The 19,069-nt window shown below is 41.1% G+C and overlaps 1 protein-coding gene across 5 annotated transcripts in view; it reads left to right on the forward strand.

Moving 5' to 3' along the window:
- The window catches only part of TEK (TEK receptor tyrosine kinase), a 106,712-nt gene that overhangs the window by 60,783 nt on the left and 26,860 nt on the right, over positions 1 to 19,069 (forward strand). For 3 of the 5 annotated variants that reach the window (XR_010407775.1, XM_045882504.3, XM_045882502.3), the window contains 7 exons: positions 309 to 460; positions 2,086 to 2,230; positions 7,552 to 7,713; positions 8,887 to 9,021; positions 13,450 to 13,737; positions 15,698 to 15,997; positions 17,771 to 17,925. Coding sequence is in view for 4 of the 5 variants with exons in the window: in XM_045882504.3 (XP_045738460.1) it covers positions 309 to 460; positions 2,086 to 2,230; positions 7,552 to 7,713; positions 8,887 to 9,021; positions 13,450 to 13,737; positions 15,698 to 15,997; positions 17,771 to 17,925 (1,337 nt within the window). In the remaining variant the exon portion in view is untranslated. The remainder of the gene's footprint in view (positions 1 to 308; positions 461 to 2,085; positions 2,231 to 7,551; positions 7,714 to 8,886; positions 9,022 to 13,449; positions 13,738 to 15,697; positions 15,998 to 17,770; positions 17,926 to 19,069) is intronic. The other 2 variants (XM_045882503.3, XM_064579585.1) reach the window with 2 other exon arrangements.

Raw genomic sequence — 19,069 nt, forward strand, 5'->3', positions numbered from 1 at the left:
CATGATGGTCATTTTAATATAGAGACTGTCCGTCCCAGATCCACTGAGGGGAGCACGGCATTAAGGCAGAGTGAGGATTCTGGATTCATACAGATCTGAGCTTGATTCTGGACTCTGAGCTTCAGTGTCCTCATCTGTAAAATGGGGACCACAGTAGCATTCCCCCACAAATTTATTATGTGATGATAAAACAATATAATACTTGCAAGGTTCTTACCTGGGATATGACTTGCCAAATGGTAGCTGCTTTTATTACTGTCGCTGCTGTGTCAAAGATTAGATTTCACAGGACTGTTTTTCTCATGCAGGCACGCCAAGGATGATCCCAAAGATAGAGGATTTGCCGGATCACATAGAAGTAAACAGTGGTAAATTTAACCCCATCTGCAAAGCGTCTGGCTGGCCACTACCTGCCAATGAAGAAATGACTCTCGTGAAGCCAGATGGGACAGTGCTCCATGTAAGAGTTATTCTTAATCTGGCTCCTGACACCACTAGATGCTTTCAGTGGGTAATCCCCTCGCTACAGGCTGGATCCAATGCCAGGGCTTGCATCCTCCGAAGCCAGAGTGTTGTTACCTTGGACCAAATGCCGTGTCCCTGGGGAGGTAGAGCAGAGTCACTGCAGCCTGGCCAGTATCACAGGGCAAGGCTGGAAAGAGACCACCCCAGTGGAATTGAGGACGCTGAGTGCTGCCGATCGCACTCATCCCGCAGAACTTTCCAACTGTGTGTGTTGAGAGGTATACATTAGCCTATGCAGGCTCTGCTCCTCACGGTATATCCCCGTGTTCTAACGTCTCATATCGGGAAGAATGAGGTGGTCTTGTGGCCACCAAAGGGTGTGGCAAGGTGTGGCCCCATGAATCAGCAGGAGATTCTCATGTTACCTACCACGTGCTATCAGGAAATGGAACTCTGATGACTGGTCTACTTCTATTGTGTTCTTTGGAACAAAAATTAGCAGAGTATAAAAGAGGGGAGTTCAGCCTAATTTGGTTGATTCTGTATAGATCTGCTCTCACACTTCCCATTCAGAAACCATAAACCATGGAATCCCCTGGATCTGAATACATTCCTCGGGCCCCTGACCTCTTCACTCTGCCCTTGTTGCTGGTGCTCAGCACTGATTAGGGTGTTGTCCGAGCAATTTTTCTTTGCTGGAAAGGACTAAGCAACTTTTCAATATGCTTCCCTTCTCTCTCCCAACAGTCTTGAATGCAGCACAGATAGGAGTTCCCCAAAATTCTCTGTGTCACCAGAGATCCTCAGGAAGTTGACGTATTTTCTTATCTAAGCATTTTGAAATGGTCATCTTTTTTTTTTTTTCTTCTCAAAGATGACTGAAAATCAACCTGACAAGAGGGTAGATGCCAGTGGCCTCCCGGGGTTGGGATATGTAGAATGTGCCATTATTGGTTTCTACACATCAGATATTCCTGATTCCACTCAAACAACTCCTTAGGTAGTGAAGCCAACTGACAGCTTCTTAAAATCTTGTTGGCCTTTTCCTGAGTTAATGGAAGTAACAGCTACCATCTAGTGAGGGTCAACCGTGCTGTATTCATGCTGCTTAATATTCCCTGTCCCCTTTCTATAGAAGTGGAAATTGGCTGGGTGAAGTTGAGTAAGGAATCGGTCAAGAGTGGCAGAGTAGGGATGTGAATTGAGGTCCATGTGTCTTCAGAGCCCTGATTTTTCCCACGATACTCCACTCGATAGCTCCTCAATTATTTTGGGAAGCCATTTTGTCCTCTCACCCAGCCATCTCTGTATTAAACAGGGAAGGGACAAATGTTACCAGAGCAGTTTAAAGGAATTAGATTCCTAGCCTGTAAGTGTTTACCCCACACTCCTGAACACACAAACACAACAGCAGGATCTGAGAGGGCATCAATCCAATATAAACTTTCAGGGCTACTACAATAGCTTTGGAAATAAGCCAATGATTATACTAGTGTTGCATTTGGCTTCTTAATCTCTCCTAGAAAACTTCTTATCAAACAATGAGATGGGGTCAGTGTTATGGACCTTTCGTGTGTTTATGCCTCCCTAGAAGCTTTTATTTGTGTTTTACCCTTCCAGCCAAAAGACTTCAACCTTACGAGTCATGTGTCAGTGGCCACATTCACCATCCACCGCATCCTCCCCCCTGACTCAGGTGTCTGGGTCTGCAGTGTGAACACAGTGGCTGGGATGGTGGAAAAGCCTTTCAACATTTCTGTTAAAGGTAAGCTCCATTTTCTAGAGGAAGAGCTTGCATCCTCAATGCACTGTGCTTATGTATCATTGGGTGCTGCTCCCAGATAGAAATGTTATCTGAACACTAAAATGACTTTTCGGATATTTTCTAGGATACTACGCCTTAAAATATTTTTTATATGCATGAAAATGGAAAGGAAGGATTAAGTAGATGACCTTCGGAGTCACATAGCCCTGGCTTTGGTTTTTGTCCCTAATAGCTAGAAACCTTGTGTATAGCCCTGAGCAAATGAGTTTAACCTCTCTGAGCCTTTCCTTACTTGACAATGAAGTTTAGTTCATCTACCTCTCAGGGTTTCTGTGAAGATTTGTTAAATATGCAAAACACCTGGAATTGTGTCTGGCACAACATGTCTAGTAGTGTTTATAGTACATGAAAAGTTTGACTTCATCATTGTTGTGACTTCCTATTCATTATTGTACAAAATAAGTTGGAAAATACTTTGAGAATTACTCACTTATTATGAAGCCCAGGCTATGCTATATAATGAACATGAATAATTTTTTTTCACATGTTCAGCATTGTGAGTATTCTTCCTGCTATGAATTAGTATTTCAAAATGCACATTAATCTAAGTAGATGGCTATACATTTGTGGCTTGATGGGGAGAAGGAACGTGGAGGTAAATCCGAGTTAGCTTGGCTGGTACACATAGATACCACAAGGAATTTTAAATTTGGAAGTTTCTTATGAGGCCATTTAGACAAAAGCAGCTAAGGGCTCTCGGACATATTTTGTAGAAAGGCACTGGGCTAAGTACCTCACATACTTCATCTCATTTAATTATTATAAGAATTGTATGCAACAGATACAGTTATCACCACTTTACCAGTCAGAAAACAGGTTCAGAGGGTTTAGTTAACTTGTATAAGGTATCACATCTGTTAAGGAGTAAATCTTAGTTTCTTTTTTTTTTTTTTTAAGATTTTATTTATTTATTTATTTATTTGAGACAGAGAGAATGAGAGAGAGAGAGTACATGAGAGGGGGGAGGGTCAGAGGGAGAAGCAGGCTCCCCGCCGAGCAAGGAGCCCGATGCGGGACTCAATGCCGGGACTCCAGGATCATGACCTGAGCCGAAGGCAGTCGCTTAACCGACTGAGCCACCCAGGCGCCCTAAATCTTAGTTTCGAACCTGGGTCTCCTGGCTCCAAATACTGCACCATCTTTTCTAGACCATTTCGTTTTCTGAGTCTCCTGTGTTAAAGTTTAGGAAGCAAGACAACAAATGCTGACTTGTATTTTACCCATTTTGTTACTTGATGAGGAATCTTTGGGCTATCTGAGAGGTGATTTCCATAAATGAAGTAAGGTAAATGCCCAGAACATAATATTTTTATAAGAGACCAATAACAACATTAACCTAAATACAGCCTTGTAGACTGGGATTCTCTACCCTGAGCCTCCACATAAACTGCCACGGAATCTTTAGTATTTTTTGGAATTACTGGAAAAAGCCCTGATCTGTTTTATTCAGTAGAACATTCACATGATCAAAACAATTTCTTATATCTTGCATTTTCTTGAAAGGAGGGAAATGATATGCAAACAAGACAAATTACCTTATTTTTAAGCTTCTTGGAATGTTTGCTGCCCATGGAAAATAAATAAGTCAAAAATAAACCATGTTGCTAAGATTCAGAAGAGTCAGTGGTTCTAATTTTTATTTTTTAGTGGAAGACACAGCACACAACATCAACGCATAGAAGCATCTGTAATACTAAGTTATTGATACCTCTTCATGTCATATTTACTGATAGATATAAAATCAAAATTGCCATTAGGTAAATTGATCAATATCTTTAATCATAGTATTAAAAAAAAAAAGATGCAAGGCTTTTACTACCAGAATACAAATTGGTACAACCCCTTTGGAAAACTGAAAATATATGCCAAAGTTAAGCATACACAGACCTATGACCTGGCAATTCTCTTAAGTATAAGCTCAAAAGCAATGAGTGTATATGTTCAAAGAGATGTCTTCAATGTTCAGAGCAGTTTTATTCATAATAGCCCCAAACTGAAATTAGCCCAATTATCCGTCCACATTATAAGGGATAAATAAATTGTGGTGTATTCATACCTAATGGGTTGCTAGGGCTGCCATACAAAGTTCCACAGACGAGGTGGCTTAAACAACAGAAATTTATTTTCTCACGTTCTGGAGGCTAGGTAAGTGATCAAGGTGTCAGCAGAGTTGATTTCTCCTGAGGCCTCACTCCTTGGCTCATAAATGGCTGTCTTTTCCCCGTGTTTTCACACGGTTTTCCCATTGTGTGTGTGTCCTAATTTAATCTTCTTATAAGGACAATAGTTGCCTTGGATTAGGAACCACCCTAATGACCTCATTTTGACTTCATTACCTCCTTAAAGACCCTCTCTCCAAATAGAGTTACCTTCTGAGGTACAGGGGATTAAGATTTCCACATAAGAATTTTGGGGTAACACAGTTCAGCTCGTAACATCATACAGTGGAATATTAAACAGCAATAAAAGAGAATTCCTGCAATAGTATGGATATCATAGACATAATAAAGAGCAAACGAAAATACATGCTTTATGATTCCATTTATACAAAGTTAAAGAACAGACAAAACTAAATGATAGTGACAAAAGCCAGGATAATAGTTCCCTATTGACAGGGAAGGGGCACAAGGTGCCTTCCATGGGGCTGGAAACGTTCCCCGTCTCAATCCGGGTAATGATTACATGGGTGTGTGCACAGGTAAAGTCCCTTGAGCTAAATGCACTTAAGATTTTTGCACTTTATAATATGTATATCTCAATACAAATTACTAAAAGACAAAAAATAAAATGATAAATTACTAAGAGGAAACTTTTGGAGCAGTTTGTTTCACGCTTACGAAAGTATCATTTTTACAAGATCCTGGCATTAATAGCTACAATAAAATAAGCATTTGCTGGTTTAAGCAAACAGGTGGTCTTATTTGATCGTACAAGGGAAGTATGACTTAACAAATGAATTTACTCACAGAAGTGCACTCTTCTCAGGAACTGCCCTAAGTAAAAACACTGGCAGAATCTGAAAGATTCTATGTTACGTAGCATACATCCTTGGGGAGAAAAAAAAAAGGTATGCATTTTTAAGAAGGATGGGCTGATGGAGCTATAGAACTCACAAGAAATTCAACTGACAAACACTTATACAGCATCTGTAAACCTACATGGTCTTTTACCTAATGGAATTCAGAGTCCATTGCAGTGTTTTACCACATTTCGATCATTATCCCCTCACCAAGGAGCCCCTTTAGAAATTTATTCCCAAATTCTCCTCCCCTCACCATAAAATGTTAATATCACGAATGTACTGTGTATCTGTTTATATACTGTGGCTCTTTGGAAGGCCACAAACCATTGTAATATCTGAGGCTTTTTCAATCCTGCAAGAATTAATTTTAACCTACATGGGGGTGTTATTTCACCCTATTGAGAATACATGGTCTTTGAGATGGGGAGATTATTCTGGATTATCTGGGTGGACCCACTCTAATCAGATGAGTCCTTAAAAGCAGAGAATTTTACCTACCTATTGTCAGAAAGTGATCACAGTGGAAGAAGGGTTCAAGATACATGACATTGTTGACTTTAAATATGGAGGAAGGGGCCACAAGCCAAGGAATGCAGGTGGTTTCTAGAAGTTGGAAAGAACAAGGAAATAGAGTCTCCCTTTGAGCTCCCTTACAGCCCTACTAACACCTTGATCTTAGCCCAGTGAGACCCATGTCTGACTTCTGACCTCTGGAACTGTATGAATAAATTTGTGTTGCTCTAAGCCAAAAAAAGAAAGAAAGAAAGAAAAAAGGAAAGGAAAGGAAAGGAAGGAAGGAAGGAAAGGAAAGAAAGGAAAGGATAGAGAGAACATGCATGGTCTAGAGGAAGACCAATATCAAATATTCACACAAAATCTCTAAGACTAATAAATTATGAAAATTGCAATGGAGGAAAAGACTAAGTTCTTTGAAGCCTAACTGAGGGGTATAGCCTCTGTGAAGAAATCACATCAGAGCTGATTGTTGAATGATCAGTTAAGAGGTAACAGAGAAAGATGGGAGGTCTGGTGCACTGCTTTCAGGAGAACAACATTTACAAAGAACCTGAAACAGAAAGGAGCTTGTTGCATTGTTGGAGAAATTGAAAGTTCAGGGGCTGGGTGATGGGCATTAAGGAGGGCACGGGATGTGATGAGCACTGCAACTGATGAATCATTGAACACTACATCCGGAAGTAACGATGTACTATATGTTGGCTTATTGAATTTAAATTTAAAATTTTTTTTAAAAAATACGCAATAAAATAAAAAGAAAGGTCAGTGGCACTGGAGGGTATTGGGTGAGGGGAAGAGGAGGCAGGGGCTCAATCGTGCAAGGCCTGACAGGTCATGGTATGAATTTTAGATTTTATTCTAAACATGATGGGAATCCATGGTAAGGTCTTGAGCAGAGGAGTGATCATATTTTAAGAAGTACTTTGTGGCTAATGGGTTGGAGGGGCAAGAGCAAAGCCAGGCGATCACAGCGCAGGCGACTGCATTGAATCTGAACAGAGAACTGAGTGATACGGGAGACTGGGGGAGTTCTCAAGCCCTGAGACCTCAACCACCAGCCAGTGCCACGTCCTTGACTTCCTCATGAGGAAGAATTCAAGGAGTCCGAGAATAGCCGAAGAAGTTTTATTGCAAAGCCAAAGTACACACTGAAAGGGGATGGGCAGAGTGCAGGATCTGAGCTGCCCTGGGTAGACGTAGGGGCGGGAGTTCTGCTGTTTATAGGTAGTCATAACGAGCGGGTGATATAGTCATGAAAGGTTCTGAGAATAGACGGAGAACTTCTAAAAACTCTGCATATCATTACGCATGCTCTATGGCAGCTACTATGCGCAGGTGCAGTCTAATTTTTCTATTACAAATACTCCATGATCAAGATGTACGAGGAGTACTCTAGTACCCCCAGTAGAGGAGTCATTCTTTGACATTTGCAGGCTGACTGGGTCTGTGTGCGTGCGCGCCATGGGCTTGAGCAACAACGGGAAGCTTATGGCCCTGAGAAACCACAGCGCTATCACAGGGTTTACTCAGTTGTCAGGAACAGTCTGTCAGGTGTCAGACTCCGTTCCCTGTCTTTTGTTTTGTCTGCTGTTACCCAGTGTTTCCCTATGCACTTGCCTCTAGAGGGTTTTGTTGGAAATGTAAGATTACCCCTCCTCTATCCTCACCAAAGTACGATAATCAAACTCTAGAGACTAATCTGGTTGTTGAAAATTTTGTTTAGTTCTTCCAAAGCCCCTGAATGCCCCAAACGTGATCGACACTGGACATAATTTCGCTGTCATCAACATCAGCTCTGAGCCTTACTTTGGGGATGGACCAATCAAATCCAAGAAGCTTCTATACAAACCTGTTAATCATTATGAAGCTTGGCGGCATATTCAAGGTAAGGTTTGAACAGGAAAGACTCCAGCTAAAGAAGTGGCACCAGGAGAAAAAAAATTCCTCACATATAGAAATAGAGAAATCCTCTCTCCCACTCTCATTCCTCTGCCCCAGGGTAACAGTGGCTGTAGCCAAGGATTCCATTTCAGAGTTAATTACCTACCAATCCTTTAGTCTCACTATGCCCGTGATTTCCTAAAAAGGGCCCTCTATGCACTGTATGTAGGTAATTGAGGAAGTTACAAAAAGTAGAACAAAAGGAGGTTTTGGTTTAGTATTAACCCAGCTGACCTGGATATGTGGAATTAAGTCATGGCACTGTTACTGAGCTCTTCACATTCTATTGTAGACTCAGCCAAAATTCAGAATCCTAGTGACATAAGGCTGATTTGCTAAGTTGCTGTTGACAATGTCAAAGGCTAGGTTTTATTAAAAAGCAGCTTTTTTTTTTTCATACGGTGGTAATAATCCATCATCACTTTCTGCAAGTGGACATCCACAAAGTGTTCTAAGAACTCGTGAACACAGCCCGATTTTTTTTTCTTACCGACTGGAAATTTACCATATGGTAAGGCGGTACTTTTGCAATACCTGTGGAGAACAGAGCCTGGCTAAAGCAAATAGCTAAGGAGAAAAGATGCATATACTATTTGTTTAGGAGATCTATTTTCAATGACTTCAGAGCCCTCCATTTGTAAATGGTATGACGATTACAAATCTGCTCTCTGGTCTTTGTAAGCAAACCCTCAAAGAATCTCTTCTGTTGATAGCCTGATTGCAATCACTATGTATTTAAAAACGGTGGCAATTAAATTATATTATTTTAATTGAGATTCCCCACCCCCCCTTAAATCTAATTGTTACTCCATATAGTTGAAGATTTGTGTGGTTTTACTCTACAAATGAAAAGACAAAAGCCCTAGAGCAGACGTGATTAAGTGGCTCAGAGAGTCTTACATTAGTGTGTACATCGTAACCTGGAAACTTCCTTAAAAAAGCCTCATTTTCCTTGTGTTAGGAATGTTGAGGCCCTGAAGGGGGGGGATTGCCTGTTTCCTTTAGACATTGTATTTTTGAAAAACCAAACACCAGTTCACATCACAATAATAGCATTCCACTTTAAACAATGTACAAGAATGCCAACTTAAGTTTCCTGGACTTTCCCTCTTTGCAGTGACAAGTGAGATTGTTACACTCAGCTATTTGGAACCTCGCACAGAATACGAGCTCTGCGTGCAGCTGGTCCGGCGTGGAGAGGGTGGGGAAGGGCATCCGGGACCAGTGAGACGGTTCACAACTGCTTCTATCGGTCAGTGGAAGCAAACAGCATTTCTTCCTGCACTGGGTGGGAGGGGGGAGGAAGGGGAAAGAGGAAGGAAGACCAGGAAGGGTGGTGGTGGGCGAGTGGGTGGGTGGGGTTGCAGGGGGAAGGAGTTTGCTTTTGAATGGGTGGGAAAGTGACAGGAAGGTGGGCAGCTTGGAGCCAAATAGTTCTTTTCTTTGGGCTGCACTCCTGGTCTATGTCCCTGGGGGAGGGTGTCTGCGGCAGTACGGGGACAGAGGAGGAAGCAGATGAGCCTTCAGGAAGTCAGGGCCATCCCTTAGGAGTTGGGATTTACTTAGCAGCAACTGCTTGGCTCCTGAGTTCTACCAACAGCTTCCTGTTTCCATCTTAAGGGCCAAAGCCAGACTCTTGGCACATATGTACTTCAGAAATCCCAGTTTATTTATTTTTAAAACTAATTTCTCATTTTCCAAAGTAATTCATGCACAGAGTTAAAACATCAAATAAGATGAGAAGCTTTTATCTGAAGAACAGCCACCCCGTTCCACCTCCCCACCCCCAAATGCTGCCTCCTACAGGCAGCCCGATTTACCTCCTTAAACTACTTCTTTTTTTTTTTTTAAGATTATTTATTTATTTGTCAGAGAGAGAGCATGTGCTCGTGCACAAGCAGGGGGAGTGGCAGAGAGGGGGGGGGGAGCAGGCTCCCCACTGAGCAGGGAGCCCGATGCGGGGCTCAATCCCAGGACCCTGGGATCACGACCTGAGCTGAAGGCAGATGCTTAACCAACTGAGCCACCCAGGTGTCCTCCTTAAGCTACTTCTTATGGGATATAGGCCTCCATGTTTCTAAATCAGTGGTTCTCAAACATTAGTATCCATAAGAATTACCTGGAGAGCTTGTTAAAACAGATTTCTGACCCCCCGCCCCGAGTTTCTAATTCAGTAGGTTTGGGGTCAGGGTTGGGCTCATGATTTTGCAGCTCTAAGAAGTTGGCAAATTGTACTTGATGTTGTTGATCCTTGATCCATACATTCTAAGTAATATATGTAGCGATATTTGATTGATCAATGTTAGTATCGGTTGCCCTTCTATTGTGTTCATTGAGGGTCCCTTGAATTTGTGAAGTTTCCTTGACACTAACCTGGGCTCCAGCTTTCTGCTACCCAGGTACCCCTCTCTGAAACAAGGGAGTGATCCCTTATAAAGTTTGCTTTTCTAGTGTTCACTGTGTCTTATCATTTGTTACTATCTCCTGGTCAGCCCTGTATAGTTTGAAGTTCACATATATTTCATTCATATAACCTTAAAGGGTAAGAATTATCTTCCCCATTTTATAGATTGACAAGTAGCGTCTCAGAATGGTTCATAAATTGATCTTCAGACTTCACATCCTTTTATTTCTCCAATTATTATTATTATTATTAATTATTATTATTATTTTACCTAGGAGCCCAAAGATACCATTTCTTTATCCCAATTGGTAAATTTTTCTGTTTTTAGTCTACTTCGTAAAGGCAGAAGGATCCAGAATGAGTGTGCTCTCCTGCAGGGGTGTTGCATCCCTAACAGAGACTGCCCCCTTCGATCCCCCCCACCCCCAAATTTCCATCTCACCAGCAGCATTCTTTAAGAACCAAATGGAACTCAAGAGCTACTCTGGTCCTTGGAGAAGCAGTGTGCAAATAAGGGATGGTTTCCCAGGACCTCGCCAGGTAGCAAGTACAAAAAATAACACCAGAAACTCTATATAAGTTAGAAGACGAAGAGATCAAGGGGGCCTCTGCTCTGTGGTCAGGTTGCTGCTAAAAGGCAAATGGTAGTTAATTCTCTCTCTGGCCAGTGTTGATGAATCCAAGGCGAAGGTCATAATCTGACTCAGATGGAAAGTATTTATGGAACAGATCATAAAACACTTCACAGACCCACACGATACTGTCTTCAGTATTCAGAGTATGTTCCAGCCTGGATGTATTTAGAAGTCTCTTGGAATATTTCAAAGTAGTTCTCAAGGGTAGGTGGGGAGGGAATTCTTTTTTTTTTTTTTTTAAGATTTTTATTTATTTTGACAGAGAGACAGCGGGAGAGGGAACACAAGCAGGGGGAGTGGGAGAGGGAGAAGCAGGCTTCCCGTGGAACAGAGAGTCCGATGTGGGGCTCGATGTGGGGCTCGATCCCAGAACCCTGAGCTGAAGGCAGATGCTTAACAACTAAGCCATCCAGGTGCCCTGGTGGGGAGGGAATTCTTGAAGGTTCTTCTTTTCCCATCATTTGAATTTTGCTGATGTTTGTTTTTTAATTCATCTGGCAGTTGCACTATTTATAAGTATGTTGATTTAATGGTGAAGACCAGGAGGCCAGGAGCGGAGGGAAGAGATCACACTCTGAACAGAGGCAGAAAGAGGGCAGGTAGGGAGGGGTGAAGGGTAAGTCATGTTTCTGAAGGAAAGGAAAAGGGAAATGACCATTTATCGAGTGACTCTTCTGTACCAGGCCTAGACTTAGGAGGTTTGCATATATGCTCCAAAACATCAACTCTCTGTTCTGCTTTGTCATTTTAAGTTTGCCTGCCTCCTCTGGGCAGCTTCTTTTGGAACTTAAACTTCAGAGATAAGCGAAAGGAGTTACCATCACCTCTTTCAACTTGTAAAGGTTATAGAGAATAATAGTTATTTAGAGTAATACATGTATTAATATTAAATAGTTAAAATAATGATTTTATTTACAAAGGCTACAGAGAATAATTATTGCTTTAGCATAATGCCAAGTGAATTGTGAGACCTGATCGCTGGTTCTCCCTTGTGTAACACCAGTCAGAACTGGCCGGTGGGAGTCACCGTCTTGGTGTATGGAAACAGACCCTTTCTCTCACTTCTAACCGAAAAGAGCAGTTTTCCAACCTTTTCTCCCTCTTCCTCTCTCTCCCGCCCCCACCTTCCTCCTCCTTCAATTACCGCCCCCTTTAGATACCTGTGTCCTTAGGACAAAATGTCTCTTTTGTCCTAATGTCTCCCCTGCCATGAATTTTAATACCATAGATATATTTATATACTGTGGCCCTACATAAGCAATTGTAATATCTAAAATGTTCTCGTATCCCACGAACCAGTGTTTGCCCCCTTTAGGGGCAAACCTGTCCCCACTGAGAATGCATGAGTTAGAGGATCCCTATTCTATGTTTTGAAAATACTTGATGTCTGGAAGTGAAAAGTCAATTTACTATTATAACTGAAAATACAGAGTCCGTCTGTGCCCATTGACGCAAGATAAGACAGGAAGGGAGAAGGGAGGGAGGAAGGAAGGAGGGAAAGTAGGTTATGTCCCTGACTCCTTCTATTTTCATATCCATTATCCCATGTGCTTCTCCTAAGTCTGAAAGATAAGTATTTCCATTTTGTGTTACATGTGAACTTGGAGAGCTTATGAATTTTCCCAAGGCCGCAAAACTAGGCAGGCTCCTATCTCTTTCATTTCAAAACCCATGTTGTTTGCATTCAGGTGCCTGTCTGGTAGCCCAGGTTCTTGGCCAGGGCAGGTGTGGTCATAGCCAGCACCTTGCTGTGATCAGAGCAGGGCGAGCCCAGGCCCTGCCACCACAGCCGTTCCAGGGCTTGAAATTCTTGCTATGGGGAAGTAACCCTGAAATTGCGTTAAAATATATTGCTCAGAATCGTAACCGAAACACTGGGTAGTTAGTTACCCACCCCTCCTATCCCACAACCTTGGAAAATCCACTGTCTTATCAGTTTCCTCCCTACCCTTCAGCAATTATAGCCATGACTTTTACCAAATTGCAACTAGAGTTTTTTCTCATGTATTAGAAATATTTTTTTTGGCCTCCCATACTACTCCCAACGATCTATTTTAATCCTTTGGATGGTTATATCATACTTTATTAAAGCACTTTCCTATTTTCAGCATTTAGATTTCTTCTGATTGTTTGCTATTATTAAATAATGCCATAATGAATGTCTTCATGCACTTTGGTTTTTCTCTTCCTCTGGATTATTTCTTCAGGATAAATCCCTGGTGCGGTCAGGGCCAAAGCAGACGTTCATTTCTAGGGCTCTTGAAAAATACTCCCAAGTTGTTCTCTAAAGGAGTTCCTCTATTATAGTTACTCAAACTACAATTAGAATTGTAATAAATATTTGCAATTTTGATAGAAAAAAAAGTATGACATGGCTGTTAGCTTGTGTTTCTTTGATGGTCTGTGAAGTTGTCTATTATTCTAGAAGCCAAGGTTCTTCTGTAAAGCGGCCCTTTGGGGCTGTTGTGCTTCACCTGATGCAAAAATCATGATCTAGGGGCACCTGGCTGGTACAGTCGGTAGAGCATGTGACTCTTGACCTCGGAATTGTGAGTTGAAGCCCCGTGGTGGGTATAGAGCTTACTTAAAAATAAAAACATCTTTAAAAAAAAAAAATCATGATCTTTCTGGTTTCTCCCAGGTCTCCCTCCTCCAAGAGGTCTCATTCTCCTACCAAAAAGTCAAACCACTCTAAATTTGACCTGGCAACCAATATTTCCAAGCTCAGAAGATGATTTCTATGTTGAAGTGGAGAGAAGGTCTGTACAAATGAATAGTGACCAGCAGAATATCAAAGTGCCAGGCAACCTGACTTCAGTGCTACTTAACAATTTACACCCCAGGGAGCAGTACATAGTCCGAGCCAGAGTCAACACCAAGGCCCAGGGGGAATGGAGTGAAGATCTCATCGCTTGGACCCTTAGCGACAGTAAGTAACTCACATGGCCCCACGTTGCCTGAACGACATTTGACTACTGCTGCTTGGACTTAGCTGCCATCAAGTCAAGACTGCTAGACATCATAAAAGGCAGTTAAGGATGGAAGCTAATTAGCGCCCCCACCCCAACACACCAAACCGTTTAAATAACCTGTAATATGTAAGAAAGGCAGGACTGTGCTAAAATTTACCTTATGCAGTTATTTATTAAGTAAATTAATAACATGAATAAGGTTTTCTGGGGTATGTTTAATTTGTTATAGGACAGTTTTCAAGATTGTCCTGTTTCTTCAGCCCTCCAGATGCTGGCTAATTAGATAGGTCTTTCCTAATCTTAAAAGCTAAATGACTCTGCTTGAAAATCTTCATAGTAGATAATTCTTAGGGTTATAAAATATATTTGATAGTAATAAAACCTTTTTTCTTTCAAAATATTCTGCAACTCAGGCTTTTCTCTATTTCAGATTGGTCATTTAAAATTAGTTGGAACTTCTTGGGTTTCTTGGTAGTACTGAAAGTTTTTCATCATTAAGCAAAGAGTTCTGTTTAGATTCACTGCATTAGAACTGTGTCTGTGTATTTTGGAGTCCTTGGAAAGATAAAATATGTCTTGGCCACACTGACTACCACTTAGGTTAGGATCATGGGGTCCCTTGCCAACACCTGATGTCTCCAGCTCTCTTCTGCAGCTGCATCTCCACTTGCTCAATACCAGGTGTAGAAAACGGCTCCGTGTTCCTCCAGCCACTCTCTTGTATTAGTGACATGTGGAAGTCTCACCTGCTACATCAGCGTTCAGGGATTCTTCATCACTTTTTAAAAATTCTATGAAATTTAAAAATTACAGAATAGTGCAGAGAATGATACAACAAACACCCACATTACTACTACCCAGAATTAACAACTGTTAATATTTTGTCATATTTGTTTTCAGCCCTTTTGTTGATTTGTGGAAGTAAAAACACAATACAGATCACAAGTCCCTTGGACCGTCATCCCTACTCTCATTCTATGGCTGGCTCCCCAGAGACAACTGCGTTATGAGTTTGCTGTGTATCTTTCCATTCAAGGTTGAATTGGCTCAGTGTGTTAGATTCATTCACAGGTGCACATATGCATACATACCATTCTTGCTTTTTGGAATAAACACTATGATTCCTATCTTACCCATGTTCATTGTTTAGATCTGACATATACTTTTTTAACTTCTGCATAATATTCTATGTTATGACTATATCATCTTATTTATATATTCCCTTTGAGGTGGACATTTAGGTTGTTTCCTTTCTGTACCACTTCCTTCCTTCCTTTTTTTTTTTAACTATCCCAAACAAAAATGCAATGACCATCCTTATGCATGTCTCCAGGTGCATAGGTGTGAGAGCTTTCCTAGGGAATATGTCCAGAAGTAGAACTGATAGGCAATGTTTCTCATTCAATGTGTACGATGTTCAGGAGTATACGAGAGTACCATTTTCCCTATATCAATCTCTGTACATATATCCTTTCCCTATATCTATATCCTTTGATGTTGGAGACCTTTTTATTTTTCATAATCTCAAAGGTAAAAAATTGTACCCCACTGTTAATTTCAATTTTCATTTTCTTGATAACTAGCAATGTTGAGTATCTTTTCTTGAGCAGTGGGATTTCTGCTTTTTGATGAATTTGTTGGTACACTTTGCCCAATTTCTACTGGTTGTAACAGAATTTGATGTCTTAATTTAATGCAAGGGTGAGAAAATATGTGATGATATATGTGTTGTCATTTTCCTGTCTTGTGCCATTTTGTCAAGTCTGCATGGAGTCCACTTCCAATTGATTGGAATCACAACCTGAGAAAACACCTATTTGCCATTCTTGGTTTATGAGCTGACAGTAAGTATCCCTTAAAAGCATAATAATCTAAGATGGTAGTGTAACTTAAGTGCATTTTTTTTTAAATTTCTAGTTCTCCCTCCTCAACCAGAAAATATCAAGATTTCTAACATCACAGACTCCTCAGCCATGATCTCTTGGACAATCTTGGATGGCTATTCTATTTCTTCTATTATCATCCGTTACAAGGTTCAGGGCAAGAATGAAGACCAGCACATTGATGTGAAGATCAAGAATGCCACCATTACCCAGTATCAGCTCAAGGGCCTAGAGCCTGAAACAGCTTACCAGGTGGACATTTTTGCAGAGAACAACATAGGGTCAAGCAACCCAACCTTTTCTCATGAACTGATGACCCTTTCTAAATCTCAAGGTTGGTAGAGTGGACAGGTATTTACCTAGGATTATTTCTGGAGAGTATCGGAAAAGCCCCACTATCTTAATTAAGATATTTACCTCATGTGTACGTCATGTGACATAATTCATTTGTCTACATAGGCTTCACCATCTCTAGATAGGTTCTTAAAATGAAAATGCCCCTGAGAGGGATACCGTGTTGATCCATTTTCTTTTTGTTAAGTCTTAGACTAAATTAGCCCATTTAGTTTGCACTCCCCATCCAGCAATGGAAGCTCTGAGGAATGTGAATTCGATTCCATGGAAAAAGAATGTGGAACCTGCTTAGTGAAGGCAGGCCTATGAACTCCATTCTTTCTCAAATGAACTCCTCTTTTAGCTTAGATGACACCATGCAATTCTAAGTTGTTGTTTTTGTTTTTCCTGGGTTTTTTTGTTTTGTTTTGTTTTTATTTGTTTGTTTTTTTACTTTTTGCATCCAAGTTATGATGCCTCCATGTCCACCACTAACCCCCACTCCGGTGAGAGTAAGCTTTTTGAGATAGATGTAGGTCCCTCAGCGTGCCAAGGACACGATGCCCAGTGTTTGTGACTGATAATACCAGTCAAATGTAGTCAAGTGAACAAGGGACCAGGATAGGTGGGACTGCAGCTCCTGGAGCACCTTCCCTTTGAAGTCTGTCTGCAGTGGCACCTGCCAGCCCTCTGCAATGTGTGACATTGGATGGAAAGTTTTGCAGATTTATAATCTGGGCTAGAGTTTATTTTTCCAGAAAATCTTATAGTAGCAAAAACTTCTTGGCTTTCGAGGGCTACCTAGGGCTTAAGAAATAAAATGAAACATGCCATATTTTCAGGACTGATTCTTTGGAATATTTCTGAAATGTCCAAGGAATGTTATGAGTCTGCCAATTATAGAGAGTTGGAGTTTCCAGTTGACACCCTTAATAAATACATTATTTTTACAATTATTTGTGTTTTGGTAAAATGTATACAGGCCCTAAATCCAAGCTATACATAAAATACAAACAGAAAAATTAAAAACAAGGCATAACAAAACAACAAAATCCTCACCATTCTGTTCCAGATGTATCTTTATGTACCCATGCTTAGAGACAGAAGGAAGGAAAGAGAGATAATCACAAAAGAATTCTTGTAAGAAGATGGGGTCATGTTCTAAGTACTGTTTTTCATAAAGATATATTGCATTTAGTTTTGAGTTTAAATTAGGGAAAGAATTGGATTAGACCATAATCTTTAATAGTTTATTTTGACGGGAGCCCTAAATTTAATGGTTTTCCTCTTCTGTCTTTCCCTCCTTCCCCTCCTCCTTTCCTTCATTCTGTCAATGGTATTCTCAGGTTTTCTCCATCAGCTTTTTAAACAAGAAAAAAAAATCTTATAGACTCTAAGCTTGGCATCTTAGAACTTGAGAACTTTTCTAGGTGGGGAAATTGTGCAGGGAGGTTTAGCCACTTTCCCAAAGTCCTATACCTAGTTAGTCATTCTCCCTGCTGCTTGGGCCTCTACTTGGAAGTAAAAGTGGGACAAATGGTAACAACTAATAATTAGCATTTTTCCTTTTTTTTTTTTTTTTTTTTTTAGGTCTTATAACAATCCTCTCCATTGAGTTTCAGAACATATAAATGAGGAGCTCAAGGTCCTGTAGCAATTAGGTGGCAGAGCCAGGGCCGCCATTACATATCCATTGTACCTCGATGTCACCCATAGATGGTCTTGGCTTATCTCTCCTAAACTAACCCTGCTGCTTCTCCTGTGTTCTGTGCAGCACCAGTGGACCTTGGAGGTGGGAAGATGCTGCTTATAGCCATCCTTGGCTCCGCGGGAATGACCTGCCTGACAGTGCTGTTGGCCTTCCTGATCATGTTGCAGCTGAAGAGGGCAAATGTCCAAAGGAGAATGGCCCAAGCTTTCCAAAACGTGGTAGTGCCTCATCTTCCTACTAGCTAATAAGTACAAGTCTGCATGTATGCAGAATCTTTGCTTTAAAAATGTGGACCGGGAAGGATGCCTGGGTGGCTCAGTTGGTTGAGCATTGACTCTTGATTTCAGCTCGGGTCCTAATCTCAGGGTCGTGAGTTCAAGCCCCGCATTGGGCTCCACGCTGGATGTAGAGCTGACTTAAAAAAAAAAAAAAAAAAAGATGTGGACCAGGAAATTTACTTGTAAAACAAATATTTCCCTTCTTCTCTTTGACTTCCATTATGAAATGGGAGATAAACACCATGACTATGTAATTTGTTGTCCAAACTGGAATGGTTTTTGTTTTTTTTCATTTGAGACAGAGAGATAGAGAGAGCATGAGCAGGGGGAGGTGTGGAGGCAGAGGGAGAAGCAGGCTTCCCGCTGAGCAGGGAGCCAGATGTGGGACTCGATCCCAGGACCCTGGGATCACGACCTGAGCCGAAGGCAGAGGCTTAACCATCTGAGCCACCCAGGGGCCCCAAACTGGAATGATTTTGAGAGTGGAAATGTTGCTCTTAATAATTATTTAGGAAGCCAGGGCTAAAACAGAACTATTGCCCTGCCCAAATGAGATGTATGGTCATCCTAGTGATGAGTCACCAGGGAGACCAATCTTGCAACATGAAGAATTGAATGCTGTTGGTAAGGAAGGACATGAGCATAACCAGACCTCAGTATGATGGGTAACGATGTGCTAGACAAGTTTTCCCCACATTTCCTATTTCTAGTTCCTATTTTATACTTCTAATTTCTCCCACAGTCTTATTATTCCTCATATATATTATATATGTAATATATATGAATTTTAGGTACATGTGTGTCTCTCCATTCCTTTGTACCCATCAATTGGCAGTCATAGTTCATACCTGGCACTGCCTCATTCTTTCATCTAGAAATTTTGACTAGTAACCAAGGTTTACAAAATCATACCTGACCAATATACACCCTGTTTGAGTTCTTTGGTATGCCATAGCCTGAAAGATAAATTTGTACCCAATTTATCAATTCCATGTATAAAACATTGAGTACAATTACACATTCCAGAGGAGGTACAGCTTCATGTCCACAAATCCCTGAGATTCCCCTCCTTGGAGGACAAGGG

This window comes from Mirounga angustirostris, unplaced genomic scaffold (assembly GCF_029215605.1).
Source record: "Mirounga angustirostris isolate CCGP_5_RB_7025 unplaced genomic scaffold, mMirAng1.0.hap1 SCAF_15, whole genome shotgun sequence".
Taxonomy (NCBI): domain Eukaryota; kingdom Metazoa; phylum Chordata; class Mammalia; order Carnivora; family Phocidae; genus Mirounga; species Mirounga angustirostris.